Here is a 20,373-nt window from a genome sequence, read left to right on the forward strand (position 1 = left end):
GTACATGGCACGTATAGTTTTAGCAAGTATTAAAAACGTTTCAAAAATAACTTTGTTAGCGCTCAACAAGTCAACAAGTCACAATGTCAGATCATAATATTTTGTCAACTTGTGTTTGTAAATTGATTTAAGATTTATTTTAATAAGTTTTAGGTTCTAATCTAATGGCTTTTTACACTATATTATTTGGGCTCACTATTTTCATGATTGCTTTGGCTCTAGCCGTTATAAAAAATATATTTTTCCGTTGGAATGAGGAGCGAAAATCTTTAAGATTGAAAATTACAGCGCCGATCGTAGAAAGACCGGGTAAGTTGAAACGTTGGTTAAAACAATACACGGTAGTTTTCATGGAAAGAAGGTAGGTATTATTCATTATGTTATAGGCATCCCGCATCTATTACTGATTAACTACTGATATTATAAATGCGAAAGTGTGTCTTTCTGTCTGTCTGTAACCTCTTCACGCCCAAACCGCTGAACCGACTTTACTGAAATTTGGTGTGGATATATTTTGAGGCTCGGGAAATACATGGGATATTTATCATCCCGGAAAATTATACATTCTCGCGCGATAAACGAGTCGAGGGCGTCATCTATTGTTGAATAGTGAATACATTATATTGCTCTTCAAAGGCTTATTATTGAAACTTAAATTAGAATAAGAGTAAGTTTTACATTTTGCATCATGTCTACGGCTAAAATCCGTTATCACGTTTAGGTCAATGATTTTAGTATCTACTCCCGTATCTAGATTATCGCGAATTGTCGTGTAAGTACTAAGTATACTTTTCTTCGTTATGTTCGTCCCTCTTATGTTTTTTCTTTTTTCAGCCGTCAGCGTCATAATATACAGAGAAAAGTGTTTGTTACTCAAGAAAAAGTTTGCTCAAAACATCGACATATACGACGTGGTCAGCAGAAGCGATGTGTTCGTGAAAGCTCAGTCCAGTATTTGTTCAAGTCCAGAGATTGTAGAGTAAAATTTTCTAATCAAGTGAGTACATAAAAGTTAAAACAGCTATTGTAAGCGTTTTTGTAATGCCTTTTACGAATTGTCTTTGCGATTAGTGAGGGCGCGTTCAGAAGTGTGCGTATTTTGCGCGCGATAGGTAAACAGCGCGTTTACAGCAGAGGTCTGCACTCTGCACGCGCCCTTACTTCCGCAATGACATTTGTCCTAAGGGTCAGTTCACATTTTGGATGCGTTTTCCAATTACTGGATGAATTTACTGGAGGGTTTGAATGATCAAACCTTTGCTTACTACTCGCGGTGTTGCTGTTCCAAAGAATAACTCTTTCGCGGCAAAAGTGATAAGAACATAGATAAAGTATTAAGTACCTCAATGGATAAGAATAAAACAGATCATCTCTAATAAAACAGAATTTATTTATCACTTGCGTTTTCAAAACACGCCGTGCCGTAGACGCTGTTGATCTTCACGAGGTCTAACTTGGAGAGAAGACGTGAGTTCTGCCCGAGAGACTTCATTATTGTGCCATCGGGATCCTAAAAGGAAAAATTTGGTTTTTACCTTTAATTGGCTATAATATCTGGATTCAGGCTAAAATTTTTAAAATACACACATTGGAATTAAATATACTTACCGTATTTAAGTTTTTTGAAATTGTTCTTAATGTACTTACCCTTTTATAGGTGGCTTTCCGATCTTTGCCGAAAGCGAACGCAACCGACGAAAATTCAAGCAAAATACCAATTTATGACCTATAGGTTTCACCTGTAGGTTTCATTTTCTACCGACATTGTCCGATTTTTGTCACGGTTGCTTGCGACAAAGATCGGAAAGTCACATTGAGAATGTATGGTTATTCGTTTGTATTCAAGGATATTAAATACAGTGTCGGTGATCAATGGCGTTGGCCGTTGAGCGTTCATCATTCCTTATTATGGCTGTGGGCATGCTGTGAATCTACAAGAGCTGCCACATATTATGTTAATTTGATCCTGATTTACAATCGTAATGCGCAATTCGATTAGGATTCGGAGGCTTCACCGCGCAACATCCAATTAAACACTCGCGTTAGCCGTTAGGTAGCCAATGACCGCACGGTTAAAAGTTTACGAATCCGAGTCGAACGGAAATCGTGAATCAGCCTGCTGTATCGTTACTCCTGTGTCTTACTTTGTCTTTATACGTGGCGACGGATGATATGCCGGACTTGCCCAACCTCCGCCAATACTGCCAGGGCGGGTGTGGCGCACTGCGGTAGTCGTACGGCACCGCGAGCGTCGCGTCTGCATGCAGTAATTACTCCTGTGTCTTACTTTGTCTTTATGCGTGGCGACGGATGATATGCCGGACTTGCCCAACCTCCGCCAATACTGCCAGGGCGGGTGCGTCGCGCTGCGGTAGTCATACGGCACCGCGAGAGTCGCGTCCGCGTGCAGTTTCTCAAAGTGGTGCAGTTTGTCTGAAACGTGAGATAGAGAGGCGTAAAGGACGAAGGTGAGCACTTCTGTCACTATGAGAATTAACGTGAAGGTCAAAGGCAGAGGCAATTATCAGACTGGCAGACGTATCATAAGCTTTTGAATGCTTCAACCCAAGAGATGATTTTCTCTGAGAGACAAAATTGCTATATTATAGCAGAAGCGTCTACGTATAAGAAAATGGTACTTCAGCAAAACCGTTAGACAAGTTGACCTAAAATCATCATGTCAAAAGGGTTTTGTGGCTGCCTACTACAGTTGGTCCTAGGCCACAGGAGTTGCAGTGGTGACTGGTGGGAATGTGTATTGTGTGGTTAGCCATATGCCCAAATACCTGGTCTGATATGCCGCATGTGTACTAGCACGTACTTGTCCCGGTCGTGCCTGGCCAGCTCGAAGTAGAACCCCAGCATGCCCATCACCACCATCGCCGCGTGCTGGCGGTGCTGACCGCCTTCGAACAGCTCCAGTACTCCGAACTTCTGGAAACCACCATTGTGGTAAATAGCCGCGTACAGATTAAGCGAGCAGCCTCGCAAGTCTGCCTCGTGAGTCCAATCCTACGGTCGGCCAAGACGTGCCTCACCCGAGGCCAACGTACGCGCTACCTCGCCCGAGCATGCCGCGGCCCGAGCCTCGCGAAGCTGCTCGCTTGGTCAATACGCGGCTAGTGAGATATCTAAATGAGATAAATGGATCTGCCTTTCACAGGCGCAAACTAAGCAGCATCCTATGTTTGGTGGTATGGGATAACCGAAATCGGTGTGGATGGCATTTTTTATGGCATATGGATGGCATTACTCTATTATGCGGTGTGCCGTTAAAAACTTTAAGGCAACTGTAAGAACATCGGTTAAAAAAGAGCTCTATAATAGGTTCATAAAAAGTCGTTAATTCTTTATCAGATGCAATTTTGAAACTGCAGTTTTTTTTTAACAAGTAACAAAATTTATGAAAAGGTACATCAAGGAAGGTAAATTAAAAGAAGATTTCAGATCAACACATTTTACTATATTGAATAGTAAAGATTAAAAGAGGTAACAGGATTTTCAGGAGAGTAAAAGCATAACAAAGTGTAAAATATCCAAGAGCAATGTGCATGATTATAGCCTCCTCCTTATTAAAAGTCAGTAAAGATTCCACTAGAATGAAAAAGATGCTCCAAGCTTCTTCGATTAGCGTATGCTGAAAAAGTGGTCATTGAACTAAATTATCACAACAAACAGACATCAATTATTCTTACGAAAAAAGATGAAAACTAAGCAAAGAAAAAACATCAGAAGAAGAAGAAGATGATGAAGTCCATATTATATTTTATATATATGAATACTTACCGTTCTGGGTAAAGTATAATGATGACATGACTAAGTTTATGCATGAAACATTGAATGAAACATCATCTAATGCTATTACTTACGATTCAGGTATTATCACTTCTCTTCATGAATTTCCTCTACAGTAGTTCCGTTATCTTCGCCATCAGAACTGTACAGCTCGCTCCGTTGTCGTTTTACAACGTGACCCCTAATTTTTCTCAAAAAGGATGACCATCGTATTAAAAGTTCAGACATTTTCCTTTCATATTCCTCTCTCAAGCAATCTGGATTTTCGTCAATCCACGTAAGAGCATTTACACATTCGCCGATCATGTGAGCGCATTCTTCACCGCTAAGTTTGTCCAAATTTTCTGTTACAGTCGTCTTTACATCATAAATGTATGTTTCCAACTGATTCCTAACTTCTAAGCGACTTTTGTTTTCGTCGTCCTCTTCACGAAACTTTTTTGCATCATCTATCATTGTTTGCACTTCGTCCTTGGATAATTTGTTCATGTTTTTAATGGTTATACTCTCACTATTACCCGTGCTTCGGTCTCTAGCAGAAACTGTTAATATACTGTCTGAATCGATTTCAAATATAATGTCAATCTTTGCTATTCCCCTCGGCACTGGTGGTATTTTATTCAGTTCAAAAACGCCTAGGAGACGATTGTCTTTGGTCAAAGTTCTTTCACCTTCGAAAACTTCTATCGTCATTGTAGTTTGAAAATCCTCTAGAGTAGTGATTTCTTTGGTCTGACGACAAGGTATTGGAGTATTTCTTTCCACTACCTTAAACATTAAGCCTCTTGCGGTTTCTACACCTAAAGACAGAGGTAGCACATCAATGAGCAAGAGTCTTTTCAAATTATCATTACATAGCCCCGTTAGAATAGCGGCTTGAACTGCAGCTCCAGTAGCGATCGCTTCGTCTGGATTGTTAAGGACCATCAGATGTTTTCCATCAAAGTATTCTGTAAGCATCTTTCGAATTTTGGGGATCCTTGTACTACCACCGACTAAAACTACATCGTGAATGTTATGTTTCAACATCCTCGCCTCGGATAGAACATCTCCTACGAGTTTCAGGGTATCTTCAAATAAATCTGAACATAATTTTTCGAACAAAGTTCGGGATACGCGACAGTAGTAATCGTTGCCATTACAGAACGATTCGATTTGCAGAATCGCATCCCGAGCCGACGTCAGAGATCGTTTCGTAGTTTCCGCCGCTGATTTCAGGCACAGCAAGTTTTTTGGACTCTCTATATCAATTCCGTAACGTTTACGTATATCTTCAAGGGAATGAGCAACCAAGCGATTGTCGAAATCCTCTCCTCCCAATCCTAAATTTCCAGCAACGGCTCTCACCTCGTACAGGCAACTATTTCCTATGGATAGCACCGATACGTTGAATGTACCTCCTCCCAAGTCGTACACAAGGATATTTCGTTTTCCAGTGAGGCGCCGGTTTAAGCCATAAGCGACTGCAGCCGATGTCGGTTCGTTAATGATTCTTATAACTTCCAAACCGGCTATGGAACCGGCTAGCTTGATCGCCTGTCGCTGGGCGTCACCGAAGTATGCGGGAACTGTGAGCACGGCTTTTTCCACTTTGACACTCAAATATGACTCCGCCATCTCTTTCATCCGGTAGATGATCATAGCACATATTTCTTCGGGGGAATATGTTCTTTTGTTTCCTTTATGTTTAATAACTATCTTTGGTTTACCGTTGCAGTTTATAATTTTAAATGGGTATCTTTTTATGTCTTTTTGTAACACAATATCGTCGAACTGTCGGCCTAAAAATCGTTTTACTCCAAATATTGTATTAGCGGTGTTGTTGGAGACTTGATTTTTGGCGCTCTCGCCTATTAGACGTTCAGTCTTCGTAAATGCCACATAAGATGGCGTTAGTCTGTTCCCAGCTTCATTCGGAATCACTTCCACACTATTATTTCTCCAAACAGCCACACACGTGTTAGTCGTTCCTAGATCGATGCCAATAGTCACCATTATAACACTATTTACTAATTAAAATAAAAACACATCACTTATTCTAAGTCACACTAAATATTATCTAACATCAAAAGGAAACACTTTGTGCACCATTCGAAGCGATTCAAATCGCCGCGCTGGCTTATATAGGTCCCCAGAAGCCAATAAGAAAGTTCGAGAAACGAACTAGCCAATCACAAGCAAGTTCAATAGACGTTTCTGGAAAAGATTGCCATATATAGAAATTTTATCTGTCCAGTGGTGTTTTAAAATTATTTACTTTTATGAAATACTAAATCGTCGTAGAAAATATCGAATTATGTACTTTTTGAAAAATATTTAGTATAATTATTTATTTTTTATTATAATTATATACTTTCCACCGCTGCATTACTTACTATCTGTTTACTTAATATTAATAATCAATAACGGTATTGTTTATGTTTTGTTTGCCTTAAATTTTTTGGGATAATAAGACAATACAATTGAACAAAATATTTAGACTTAAATTACTATAAATATGATTAACTTCTGTTTTATTAGAAGTACTTGACTAAAGCAAAGCCAATAATTTCTGGTGTTTATGATATTTCCTTTTAGTTCGCCCATGATATTATAATAATTACTTATATTACAATGGAAAAGGGTAAGTTCATGTTTTTGGTCTAACCATAACATGGATTATGATATACGAGTAATATTATTATGTAAACAATTTCGTTTTGCCTACAATAGGCGTAAAATTTAAAGTTGGCTACCCCGACAATACGTCAAAGGTGACGTCAGTACAAAATGATGAAGTAGTCTTAATCTATCTCTTTCTCTCTCGCCTCATCTGCTTTTACTTTCCCTTTCTGCGAATATTTTTGATGAAGCGTGGGAAAATTTTCCCAGGGAAATTAATATAAATAGACACATTAAAATTAAATCAATTAAAATAATCTCGTTTTAACTAGAACCTTGGGAGTTAAATATAAATATTTATTAAAATAATAATATATGCATCAAAAGTGTGTCAAAAATGTTTGCGCTTATCAGACAATATAATAAGATGGCACCAACGGTCATTGACCTTTCTAGTCTAGGAACAATGAGGGAAATGCCCGCAGTCCGCACTGTCAGTGGCGTAACTATAATATGGTGGCAGGGGCCAGGGCTGACAAAATGCCACGGGCCACCGACCCAAAAGGGCCCCAAGAGGCCGTGAGGTCTGAATTTTTTATTTACCTATTTACCTGTTTGCCTCCAACTCTTCCAACGACGAAATCTGCGCTGGTGTCCAAAACAATATAATCTGACGTTTTTTTATCTTCCTTGATCTCTTGCAGTTCTACGCATGTGTAGGTTTGTAAAATTTTGTTCACCTCTTCTAATTTTTGTCGAACATTGTTAATGTCATCTTAAAAAATCATCAATATAAAACTTTGAAATTATACCGACTATATTATCTTAATAAAAAAAATATTTTTTGCAAGAAAAAAACGAGAATGCCAGTGGTTAAAATTTACATTTTGGGTTGTTTTCAATAGAGAAGTAGACGATTCCCTCTGGCCAAATACGTTCGCCGTAAAAGTCCTTGTTTCCTTGAGATAGTTGTACAGTTTGTGGTAGAATACTTTTTTCCACCTTCCTCGTCGTTCTAGGAAAGAAAATAACAGGGATTTATTTATTTACTTACACATATTTAAAAATTAAAAACATACTAAACCAAGCAAAACGTAAAAGTAGGCTCAAAAAAGCATTTCAGTAAGCATAATATATTATTAAGTATAATTAAAATCTTTCGAATCTTACCCAAACTCATAAGGAGTTTGAACTGATGTTAGGTGGATATTATCAACTGCATATAGTTCGGTAATGCTCTTTTTTCCTGGCATAACTTCGTCTTCTGTTATATCTTTATTTCTAATTATTTTCATTTCAACATCTTTCCTTTCTTTCTTGACGACTTCTCTTGAAAAACCACCAAATTGTGGTAGTGTTATTGCGGCATAGTTGTCCACTTTGATAAACCCATTTTCAGTATCAAAAATATCTCTGTAATATATTAATAGTCACCCTAGTCGTTGATTTTGCCGTTTTAGGTTGTTTAAAATTGGTAAATGGCAAAAACTTATACTATCATCTTTACATTTTAGAGTATTCCCCGATTAAATCTAAGATGTTTCAAATTGCAGTTTTTTTTATTATTTTTATTTCTTGATTAAAATCTCTCTATTAGAGCATAGGACTTCACATTTACTTAATAAGTATACCTACAGAAAATGGAAGTCTGAAATTATAAAGTATATATAATAATTAAATTATATATACTTTATAATTTCAGACTTCCATTTTCTGTAGGTATACTTAATAATAATTAAAATACTTAATAAGTATACCTACAGAAAATGGAAGTCTGAAATTATAAAGTATATATAATAATGATTTTCAAATGTATTCCGCTTATGATAAATATATTATTACTCCATACATACGACATTTTGTCGACTCTGTCTGTTAATTAGTGACTTTTAAGGTCAATTCACATTGCAACGTTGCGAGGCGTTACAATAGTAGACAAAAGTGTCAATAATAGACTAAAATTCTGTATTTTTTTTGCCATAGAAATGAGTTATGACCCGATTAAAATATATTATTTTCACAGCAGTAATGTTAAGATGCGTTGACCACTCTCTATTTTCATTAGATACCTATACCTAATTTTACACACAGATTACTAAATATTAACAACGAAAGCATACTATACGCGAGCGTAGGAATCACATAACACAATACACATTAAAACACAATTCAAAACATAAAGTTTAATCCATTTCTAATATAGGACACCAATAATTGAAAAACTGCAAGAATTACCTATTAAAAAAATAAGTTCTTCTTGAGTCTTTGTCTGTCTTGAGAGTTGTGTTTTCTATTTTAGTTACATTATGCGGAATCGTTGTCACTTCTCCAGAAACAACATTATCAGTTGCATTGGCTTCTCTTTTATGTCGAAAAGAAGAGATATCCTCATTATCCACATATCTCCGATACTTAGAATAGTATCGAGTTGAGAATAATACATTTCTAAGTTGAGTGTAAACTTTTTCAGGCCTATTTTTTGTTGAATGAAACTGTTTACCATTGCATTCAACTTTTGTAGTAGCATAACTTTCTTTTGATTCACAATCATCACTTTTGTCTTTTGTACAGCATGGCCGAATTTTTGTCGAACAATATTCACCATTACATTTATCACAACCACCAGATCGGGCTACTTTCAATCCCGAGCTAGTTTCCTCATCAGTTGATGTGGTATTTTCTGATAGTGTGTATAGTAAATTTACAACTGTCAATGCCATATCTTCGTCTGTATCTTTGGTGCGAGCTGATCCACTTTTTGTTTTATGTCTCTTAGCTAATGCTATTGAGAGTTTACGAACTTGCTTGATTTTTCGCACTAATTCAACTAATAGCTTATCCGTATCTGACGTCCTCGCTATGTTTACATCTTCAGAACTTCCATCTTTCGTACCTTGCACGTGTTTATTTGACGGGATATTTAAATTATTTGATGGTAAGAGAAGGTTCGTAACGTTTTTCTCTACTTCTATATGAGTTTCGTTTTTATTACCATCTATCGAGTCATTTTTGTTGTCTAATTCTAATGCAGTTTTATTCTCAGAATCTGCCTCTCGCTTTCTTCTTTTGTTTTCTGGATAATTAGAGCAGATCTTCAGTTTGGCTAGACGGTCACGTGTTTTACATTCTGGGCCGTATATGATGTTTACTTTCTGAAGATCTGTAGGTGACAAGCCAACACGATTTTGTCGTGTATTTGGATTCTGGAAAAAGCAAACTTTATAATCATTAAGTATTTGTTTTTACAGTCAAAAAGTAGTAAATGATCTTAAGATATTTTAAATTAATTTTGTAAGCTGTATAAAGTTGAATATTATGTTTCTTATATTTAAAATATGTTTTTACTTCTTATTAGTTATTAACCTTAAATATAAAAGTTCTATGTCCATTTTTGCTGTACTCTCTGTCATCGAAGTGCATTACACTGTTCACATCATACGGCAGCGCTCGCAACTCAATGGGTAGTTTTTGTTCCTTCGCGTACAATTCTATGGCGCCTAAAACAGAAACATTTTTTTTTATGAAATAAGGGGGCAAACGAGCAAACGGGTCACCTGATGGAAAGCAACATCACTCGCAGCATCAGAAGAGCTGCAAGTGCGTTGCCGGCCTTTTAAGAGGGAATAGGGAATAGGGGAGGGAAGAGAAGGGAATAGGGGAGGGCAGGGAAGGGAATAAGGTAGGGGATTGGGCCTCCGGTAAACTCACTCACTCGGCAAAACACAGCGCAAGCGCTGTTTCACGCCGGTTTTCTGTGAGAACGTGGTATTTCTCCGGTCGAGCCGGCCCATTTGTGCCGAAGCATGGCTCTCCCACGTATAAATACGCTTATCTTTAAGCTTGTCTTTTCACCTTATACTTACAATATCACCATGTTTATTTGCACGCCTGGATTTTTCAGAACGCTTAAAGGATATGACCCTTTTAGCAAATAGATTGAGGCCTGAGGGATTCAAAGAATTGTTGAGCTGAGGTGAGTGGCCACTGGCCAGTGATTGATAAACTTTACCCACTTTTGCTGCTTCTATTTAAATGTGATTGTGAAATTAAAAGTAACAAGTAATTACAGCTACTAATTACCGTTACTATCATGGATTATGTACTAAGGTCTTTGGCACGAAATATCTTATCTATTCCAAATTTAATAATTCAATGTCACTGGGTATGTTATCTATAATGAAAGAACTAAGAAAGAACTAACAAGTGTTTATTAATAAAAATATAATTTATTAACTTTTATTAAATACTCAATAAAATAATTATAATTTTCAAATACAGTGGTAACGTATGCTGTAAGTCGTCTAAAGCAAAACCTTGTGCAGGTGACACAAAGAGAGTACAGGAACCGCCGTGGGCTCGTCAGGAGGCATGCCAGCAGAGCCGGCGATGTCCAAATGCGTGTACTTGATGTTCTTCTCCTCGAGTCCACTCACTTTAATCAAAAACCCAGCTGCTAGCTGATGGTTACGACATTTCGCTGAAGTGTCGTATTGAACTAAGTCGTCTCCCATGCATTTTCCGACGTTCACCGCGAGGTCCTCGGATCTGACGGTGGACACGTCGAAACCTTCCCCCACGCTGGCGCCACTCAGTTGCAAGCGGCTCCCGTGGTTGGTAGCCCTCGCGGAGTGGTTATCCATCGCTGCCGTGTAGCTTCCGTAGCATGCGGCAGCGTGCCCCGTCAGCGTGGCGATCGTGTAAATGTGCGGGTTCAGTACCGAGCCGGCCTTTTCTGTTACATGGTACAGAGCGTCCGCCATCGCCAGCCGACCCTCGGCGTCGGTGTTGGTGACTCTTACGGTCTTCCCGCTCTTGGAGACCAGGAGCTCGTCCGATACATATGAGTCCGCGCCGCACGAGTTACGACATAGACACAATACTCCGACCACCTTCAAGTGTGGTGGTTTTAAAATAGCACACGCTTTCAAAAATCCAGCAACGGCGGCTGCCCCGCATTTGTCACGCGACATACCCGCCATTTTTCCTTGAATTTTGATATCGGCACCGCCCGTGTCGTAGGTCACACCTTTACCAACTAGCATGACCGTTTCGGTAACTCTATTAGGATCGGAGGAATTGTACTCCAATTCGACAATTCGTGCTCTATGTCTTTCAACGCGTGTGGCGGCTCTATTCACGGCGGCAAGGAGAGGATAATTTTCGGCCAGCTCCTCCTCGTCATCGATCACTTTTATCGTCACATTAGTGTTTTCATCGAAAGAGCTTTTCAGGTATTCGACTATCTTTATCGGTGACATTCTTTCGGGGTCACCCCCGGCGATGTCTCTAGTGACAATTCTAGATCTCTCGAGTGCTATGGCGTTCCTCACAATTCTCTCGAAGGCCTCGGTTCGTTTTTCTTCGGCGTGGAAACCGATTCTTATGAAATTTTTGGAATCCTGCCTCTCCCTCATTTGAAGCGGAACGTACAGAGCCTCCAGAGTTCCAAGGATGCTGACGAGCTGCCCGTCGGAGTAGTCAACGACGTGTTTTATTACGATGAGAGGTCTCTTCATCCCGGCCTCCATTGCTCGAGTCATACCCTTTTTGGCCGCTTCTTTCACAACTTTCACATCATGGTAGGGTGTTATTTTCCCAGTCGGCGACAGCACCAGGCGTTGGCCGGCCACATAATCGCAGTTCCAGACGGTAGGCACCTTGTGTATGTTCTTGTCTAGTTTGTTGATTTTATCTATGTAGCTGCCGATGTCCCTCGGGAGTGCTACGTTCATTTCCTCCGGGTATAAAATGAGGACCACTCCATCGTAGTCGGCCGACTGCAAGTTGGTCTCTATGAATATATTTTCGTACAACTTGTATTCCTGAGCAGGCGCCATCTTACTTTCCCGTCCGTCGGAGCACTGGGTAAAACTTTATAATTCAGAACTGTTTACGAAACTATATTATTAGAATTATCACATATTTAATTTATCTGATATAAATGTTGATAAGGCACGAAATATCACAATAAACACATAGGAGCCATTATTGTGTTATTATTTAATTAATGCAAGCGTTTATCTTCTATGATAAGAGTACTAAGTATGATGTCAATAGGACAAATTGTATTATTAGGAGAATGAAGTATTTCCGTGTATTTATTATATTAAATACGACAATGCAACGTTGGTTTGTCTGATTTGTATAATAAGCACCTTAAGATCACGCCAAACGTTTTTTCATGTTTGGTTTCAATTCCAACCCTGACCGAAGGAGCAGCAGTTTCACACCTTCGGCCATTGGCAGATCCAGAAAATCTGCCCTTTTCTCTGTCACCATCACTTAGACTTACCCTGGTCGACGTTTTCTAGCAGCACATCAATGTAGATGTCCCTGCTGGCTCGGTTGTGCTCGAAGGGGAAGCCGAGCGCTCGCATTATCATCATGTCGATACGAGGCGAGGCCAAGCAGTCAAAGCCGATTGTCAGACGCTGAAAATATTCCCTTTCGTCTCAATTTGATCTAAATGTTTAAGTATAGGCCGTATAGGCGGCTATTATGCTACTCAGGCTGGTTTTATCGTTAAGCGCGTTTGAAGCTGTAACAAACGTATGGACGAACGGCGCTGCAGGCAGCAGGACGCGACAATGCGATGCATTTTAATGGTAAACTAACTTGTCTTGACAAAGTTGACACTCAAGCTCTTTGAACGGCTCATTTAATCGCAAAGCCCGGTAATAGCTTTACAATGTTTACTTTACATTACCTATATTCATTCCACATTATCATTGGGGGTACATGTCACTCACATGGGGCTCCTCCACCGCGTGACCCTTTGTGTTGATGACGCATTTCTTGATGCCGTGCGGATTCTCCAGGACGAGCACATGTCTGTCAAGTTTTGGCTCCTCGAACACTGGCTTGAACTGAAGGCAGGTCTTGAAGCTGAACTTGGCTAGAGCTGACGTGATCGCTAGCTGCTGGTCTTTATCTAAGCAATAGGTTTTAAATGGTTACAAGTACTACGTACGTAGTACTTATAACTCAATGGGTTCAGTTGCAAAATTTGTAGAGCTATTAATAGTAAAGCGATCAAAACTCAAAACCCACATGGTCGGAAATTCGTACGTTTTCGCATCTTCACATCGCGTTGCGTTAGATTCATGATGCAGTATGAAGCGATCCTAACGCTTGCCCCAATTTCACCAACGACTGTTAAATTAAAATTAAAGTAAAATAAAATTAAAGACGCCGGAATTAGTAAGTATGACGTTACCTCTTTCGATTTTCATATGAATGAAAGAGAAGACATTACATTTTAACAAGCTGTTAACACTAACAGACGTTGGTGAAATTGGGGCAAAGCTCTGAAGCGATTTTAATGAATAGTAAGTACCTACATCAAAGTTTAGCCGCGAAAAACGTAGTGTTCCTGTGGGCTGTGAGATTTAAAACGAATTTCGGTGTGAACTAAGTTGCGGGCAGAATCTCTAGAGGGTAAGAAGGTTCTTAATAAATAAGTGGCTTGCGTATCTAAAAAAATATCCATACTAATATTATAAATGCGAAAGTGTGTCAGTCTGTTACCTATTCACGCCCAAACCGCTGAACCGATTTTGCTGAAATTTGGATGATGCTTTTTATCCCGGAAAAATGTATTAGGTACATAAGTAAATAAATTTTGGCGCAACGGAGCTGCGGGCGTCACCTAGTCTGATAAGCATGGGCGTAGCCAGGATTCTACAGGGTGTAACAAAAATAAGTGATAATACTTTAAGGTGTGTACGTGTTCCTTTCACAGTGAACTCTCTACAAGGAACACGTACACACCCGAAAGGTCTTGGGGGGGAAATAAAAATTAAAAACAAAATATTATGAGCGAGCAAACTGGGATGAAATGCTTCCCCTCTCACCCCGCAACTCTCCACTCCACGTTTAGGTGGCATGCTGATAAATGATAAATAGGTAATTATGTAATAATTATATTTTGTACTTACCGAAGTTGCGTGTTTGGATAAAAAATGGTACCACACCATCGGGCCAGAATACGAAGTTTTCTCTTTTAGTTACTAAAAATAATAACAAGTTAGAACTACTCCACGAGAGTGAACAAGTTCACGGGGTCCAGATAGAATACAATACTCCTATCAGAACAAGGCACTAAATTTGAATATAAATAAGTACCATAAAGTTGATATAGTAAGTATATTAACTTTATGGAATATACCTTAAGGCTAGGTTATTCCAAATTCACGTTTCTAGAATGAGTAATTTTTAACCTTCCGCATACGAGGTGGGGTATCACAGACCCCAGCTTAAAATAATTAGCGATAACTTTTTAAATAATTGCGCTCGAAAGTTATAACCTTTAGTAGCTGCGTTTGCGACGTTGCCACGTTTACCACCGACTTCGCTCAGTTCTGCGCGCGCGCGTTTGGGAGATAGACGTGTGCCAGGCGTCTCAGACCCCACGTTGTACGGGACGTCGTCAAAAACGTAAGTACTCTTAACTTGATTTTTGATCGTTTTTGTAGGTTTTTTTACAACAATTGTAATGAAAAAATTTTTTTTAGTGGAAATGCCGCGCTTTCTCCAGGACTCAGAAATTGAGAGGTGTTTATTGGAAAATGATTTTGATTCGGAGGACGAAGCGATTTCTGCTGAGAATGATTGCGAATCGGACCATTGTAGTATAGCGTCTGAATGTCTTACGGAAGTAGATGCAGAAGAAGATGAAGAATATCTATTTCTCACAACAAGAGGTACTTCTAGGAGTCGTTCTCAAACCATCAGGGGCGCTTCTAGAGGTCGTTCTCGAACTAACAGAGGTGGTACTACTGGTCGTTCTCGAAGCAACCGAGGTACTTCTAGGGGGAGTTTCCGAACGAACAGAGGTGCTTCTAGAGGTCTTCAACCGAGAAATCAATGCACTTCTCAAGGTCATCAGTCGCCTGCGTCACTTGAAATTTTACGTCGCGTAACATCTCACCAAGCAGATAGCCGCCAAAACAGCTTGTCACCATCAGCTCAATATAATCTTGATTCTCCTACATGTTCTACTGCATTGGATGATCAAGGCCTTTCCAATGATGTTTTTATAGCAAAAGATGGCACAAACTGGCAAAAACTACCTCCTCGATCTAATGTCCGGACTAGAGATGAAAACATTGTAAGAGGTGCTCCCGGAGTAAAGTCACAATTTCAACAAAAGAAATCTCATTTAGAGTGTTTTGAGGTGTTTATTTCAGAACCCATAATGGATGTAATATGGCTTCATACCAACGAAAAAATTTCTACTTCAAATTTATTGGAGAACAGAACGGGAGATAAATTAGACTCAACGCGGGCTGAAGTGACAAGAGCTGAATTAAAAGCATTATTTGGGCTGTTATTACTGGCAGGTTTATATAGATCAGGAAGGCAGAATACGGAAGATCTATGGGCAACGGACGGAACTGGCATAGAGGTGTTTCGATTAACAATGTCTCGAAACAGATTTATGTTCTTACTGGAGAAACTTCGATTTGACGATATGTATTCAAGAGCAGAGCGAGCTAAATATGATAAACTTGCACCCATTCGTGAAGTGTTCGAGTATTTTGTTACAACTGCAACTTAGAGGTGTATTGTGGAAAGCAACCTGAAGGTAGTCCATATGCCGTAAGTAACAAACCCCACGATCTCGTGAAACGAATGATAAATTGTGTGTCAGGAACTGCGCGTAACATCACAGTGGATAACTACTTCACCAGCTATGAGACTACGATGGAGTTACTACAGGATCACAAACTTACTGTGGTGGGAACATTGCGGGCCAATAAGACATATATCCCTCAAGAGTTCAAGAAAGCACGTGAAAAATATACATCTTTATTTGGTTTTCAAGATAAAGTCACAATCGTCTCATATGTGCCAAAGCCAAGAAAAATAGTCTACCTGATGTCTTCTATGCACCATGATTGTGTAATAGACCCCGAAACTGGAGTACAACAGAAGCCAGAAATGATAACATTCTATAATGCGACGAAGTCGGGCGTTGATGTGGTGGATAAGCTGGCTAGAACGTATGATGTTTCTAGAAATTCACAACGCTGGCCACTTACAATATTTTTCAGCCTATTGAATCATGCAGGTATAAATGCAATGGTGATGTATATGCTGAATAATGGAACAAATAAAGGAAAAACAAACCAAAGAAGAGAGTTCATAAAGAATTAGGATTGTCGTTGATAGAAGAGCAACAAAAGATAAGAAAAGAAAATGAAAGATTACCGAGAGAATTGCGTAAGAGAGTTGCGGAGCATTTAGGCGAACCACTTAGTCCTCCAAAAAAAACAAAAAAACCAAATTCACGCCAAAGATGCTCTAGATGCCCATGATCCAAAGATCGAAAATCAACGCGCGCTTGCGCGAAATGCGATGCACCGTTGTGTTTGGAACATAGTATTTATATATGCGAAGATTGTGCTGATTTACTTGAAAATGCTTAAATTTGATTTTATTTTTTATTATTCCTGTTTTTAATTGTTGTTATAAATATGTCGGATCTCATCAAAATACGTGATTCTTATGTTTAAGTGATTTTTTAATTGCCAGAGAAGGGCAAGTTTTGTTGTATGATTACAAATAATAAATATAAATACCTTATCTAAATTTTTTTTGTATACGTAGTCTATATCCTCTAAATTACAAAAAATAAGTAATAAATGCAAAAATATCAAAAATAACCTTAAAATATTAAATTAAATATTGGCAATTTTGACCCCACCTTGTATGGGACGTTTGAATTTTTCACCTGGTATGCGGAGGGTTAAAGAAAGCGTCATTAAAAAAAACTGAAAAATATATACATGTATAGATACATCTTCTAACTAGTGACTTTTACGGTTAGAAACACAATACAGATAATTTTGCTCGATAAAAAAAAAATCCGAAACAACCTCGATTTTAAAAACATTTTCAGTTTTATAGGACTTACAGGGACTCAATCAAAAAATAATTTGGATAGTTCGATTACTATTCAAATTTTACAGGGAAATGTACGGATACATGTTTAGTTATACTATTTTTTATCTAAGTAAAAAGGTTTTTTCTCCTATTTCGCCCTATCATGGACGCGGCGATCGTCGTAACCGCCACTGTACAAGGTGCGCTGATATGAATGTTATTTTAATGTCTTTTACGTCAATATTCGCACTGACAGACATCGGCCTGCTAATTTAGGAATAACCTCCCCTTAATCTTTGAAAATAGAGAAACATGCAAGATAGCCATGTCGGCTAGGTATAGTGATTAAACTATGAGCATTCTCCCTAGGATCATTTTAAACACAGCTTTCTCCTATTTATTGGAAGAAAACTTTTTGCGCGATTTTACCTATGTCAAACTGGCTGTACTTACATATTATATTTATGTTGTTCCCTAAATCGCCCTAAAATCTAAATACTTAGTACAGAAGCAAGTCAGAAACTCTTCATTCGAGCACCTTATTAACCGACTTGCCAAAAAGTGGAGGTTAATACTTAAATATTATTATGTTTTATAAAAAAAATATTTGCAGATATTACCGTCATCCCTTGCGTCCTGAATACAGTTTATATTTAAAATTTCGGTTGAAACAAAGAGAACGAGAAATAACACGGCCATTTTTTTACCTCATAACATTGTTGGCTGTATTTTATGAGTTACAAGAGTTTTATTGCTAAAATTCAATTTACAATGCTATTAACACAACATGAGTATTACCTGTATGTACTATGTACAGTAAAGTAACTCAGCCTCACGGAGCTAATACAAAGCTCCGTGCTCAGCCTTGAAATCAAACTCGCTCAACAGTCTGCAAGGACAAGATTTTAGTGTCACGCTGACTACTATATTCCACTCGGGCTAACTTTTCCATATAAAACCACGATTGATAACATCTGACACTTCATTGTCAATCGCGGTTTATATGGAAAATGACAAGTCTTTGACAGGGAGTCAATGACCGCTAGCGACAAAAGAAGAAGAAGAAGTTAGCCCGAGTGGAGTATAGGTAAACATAATAGTTATTCAAAAACGCTTTCTATATAGAATTTCATTAATCTCGAACCAAATCACATTTTATCTGGTAGCAAACAATGCACCTTTGAACATACATAGAGCTTACATCTGTCTATGAATAAAATATAATAATAGGGTATAATATAAAAATTTACAAAAAATACAACTAATTTACAGTTTTTATTAAATAAAATACAATGTATTAAACTAATTTTTCCTCGGGTAATCCAAGTAGTTTCCGTACAGCTGACCCATATTTTTTTACAGTCTCATCACTTTCTGCATTGTTAAATAAACTGGATACTGCATCCTTATATTCATCTGCATTTGGTATGGATGAAACATCAAATGCAACATACTCTTCTTTCGACAGGGATTTCTCTTCACCGCTACTTCTTAAATGCCAATTAACTAGGTTCTTCTTTGATGGTTGAGTATCAAAGTCGTAATATTCCATATCATCCAAACTTTTCTCTTTCTCCCAATCTTCAACAGTCCAAGCTTCATGATAGCACGCAGTCAGCAAATAGTTTACATAATCCAAATTCTGTTTCCGTACAGGACATCTGTCCGCTGTTATGGTGACTAAATCTGTCTTTTCGTCATATTTATCACCAACCAACCTCAGGAACTTGTCTTTTGCGTGTTTGTCTAAGTTGAGGTTAGACAATTTTATGCGGAGAGTTACAATACGGGAAAGAGGGTTGCGTATTGTCGGGCTGGCGTGGCAGTAGTCGGATGTGATGATTTCCTGTGGGTAATGCTTCTCTATAGCCTCCTCGCTGTTGAGCAGCTTGGGCCATTCGGTACAGAACTGTTTTATTGCCTCACATTGCCTTTTGATTACAGGGGGAGTGAGGTGGAGAAAATTTGGAACTTTCATGAGTTCCGCATTAGCTTTCTTGCCCGGTGGCGCCTGGCCTTTCGGGACGTAGCCCTGTCTAATGGGCAGCGGCACAGAAGATGGATGAAAAGATCTGGGTCCAGGCCAAACATTGCCCCAATCCTGAAAGAAAAAAAAAATTATCTCTAAATTATATTATAAAGTTGAAGTACTTTTGTTACTCTTCCATTATTATATTGTATGAAGTAATATTTAATAAGGTTTAGCAACATAACTTTTAGAAAAGTATAGAAACATTCAACACAATGAAAGAAATTATAAGTAATGTATTAGTAATAAAAGTTAGTTTTACTTTCTTATGCTACAAATAACATCATTCTCGATTGCTTTTAAATTTTAATAGAACTAGGAATACAAAAATATTTGATTATTTAGGTGGTAACTACACAGTATACCGTACCTGATTGGTGGCCATCCGCTCTGATCTATCTGGCTGAACATCGTTCCTCTGAAATTTTTTCCTTTGTTGTCTCTCCCTTTTTTTCAAAATATCAAGAACTCTAAACTCCTCTTCCTCTTCACCTTTTTTCCCAATATCTAGAGATGTAGAATGGCATCGCCATAATATTTGAGCATTGTAATAAAACACACTACCGTTGTAACGTCTAGTAATTATACTCATTTTGATGTGTTCGAGACGACGATTCAGAATTCCATATTATTAGTTAATAATACAAAATAAATACTGGAAACAGGAAAGATTTATGAGTATTGAGTTGAAAAATTAGGTTATATTTCTTTTTTATAGTTCCTCCTCTTCTTATTTTTTTTTCTTATTATGGCACTTCTCACTACTATCTTATATCTTTAAACGAGCAATTCTTGTATATTTAGACATAATTGGAATCTCGGAATCGGCTCGAACGATTTTCATGAAATTTAGTATATAGCGGGTTTCGGGGGCGATAAATCGATCTAGCTAGGAATAATTTTTAGAAAATGACATTTTATTCGTGTTTTATCGAATACCGAGCAAAGCTCGGTCAAATAGCTAGTAATATATTATGGTGGGAAAACGATATTCTTTTATTATTAGAATTTTCAGCATCGTTTTTCTATTTTAATGTCAGGTCGTGGTCAGGTCTAAAGTC

General features: G+C 38.2%; 4 protein-coding genes across 5 annotated transcripts; all 4 read right to left on the reverse strand.

The window, feature by feature from the left end:
• Positions 1-1,375: 1,375 nt before the first annotated feature.
• LOC121736825 lies at positions 1,376-18,051 on the reverse strand. Of its 2 annotated transcripts, XM_042128245.1 has the most exons (13): positions 17,904-18,051; positions 14,334-14,405; positions 13,146-13,327; positions 12,689-12,827; positions 9,760-9,893; positions 8,910-9,599; positions 8,632-8,873; positions 7,567-7,809; positions 7,281-7,411; positions 7,008-7,171; positions 2,787-2,934; positions 2,288-2,433; positions 1,376-1,510 (listed from the first exon to the last, which is right to left on the reverse strand). In XM_042128245.1, the coding sequence occupies exons 1-13, from the start codon at positions 17,980-17,982 to the stop codon at positions 1,388-1,390; spliced, it is 2,493 nt and encodes an 830-aa protein (XP_041984179.1). In that variant the 5' UTR covers positions 17,983-18,051; the 3' UTR covers positions 1,376-1,387. The 2 variants fall into 2 exon arrangements, with proteins under 2 accessions (XP_041984179.1, XP_041984178.1); XM_042128244.1 differs by having other exon boundaries at positions 8,632-9,599; positions 17,904-18,050.
• Positions 3,456-6,040, reverse strand: LOC121736826 (heat shock protein 68-like). The gene is made up of 2 exons (XM_042128246.1): positions 3,870-6,040; positions 3,456-3,637 (listed from the first exon to the last, which is right to left on the reverse strand). Exon 1 carries the CDS (start codon positions 5,788-5,790, stop codon positions 3,883-3,885), a length of 1,908 nt encoding a protein of 635 aa, XP_041984180.1. The 5' UTR covers positions 5,791-6,040; the 3' UTR covers positions 3,456-3,637; positions 3,870-3,882.
• LOC121736828 (putative aminopeptidase W07G4.4) lies at positions 10,647-12,315 on the reverse strand. Its single transcript, XM_042128249.1, has one exon. It carries the CDS (start codon positions 12,231-12,233, stop codon positions 10,698-10,700), a length of 1,536 nt encoding a protein of 511 aa, XP_041984183.1. The 5' UTR covers positions 12,234-12,315; the 3' UTR covers positions 10,647-10,697.
• Positions 18,052-18,539: 488 nt separating the features above from the next.
• On the reverse strand, positions 18,540-20,008 carry LOC121736830 (28S ribosomal protein S35, mitochondrial). The gene is made up of 2 exons (XM_042128250.1): positions 19,683-20,008; positions 18,540-19,384 (listed from the first exon to the last, which is right to left on the reverse strand). Exons 1-2 carry the CDS (start codon positions 19,902-19,904, stop codon positions 18,581-18,583), a joined length of 1,026 nt encoding a protein of 341 aa, XP_041984184.1. The 5' UTR covers positions 19,905-20,008; the 3' UTR covers positions 18,540-18,580.
• Between the last annotated feature and the right edge of the window lie 365 nt (positions 20,009-20,373).

The sequence above is a fragment of the Aricia agestis genome, chromosome 19 (assembly GCF_905147365.1).
Source record: "Aricia agestis chromosome 19, ilAriAges1.1, whole genome shotgun sequence".
Taxonomy (NCBI): Eukaryota; Metazoa; Arthropoda; class Insecta; order Lepidoptera; family Lycaenidae; genus Aricia; species Aricia agestis.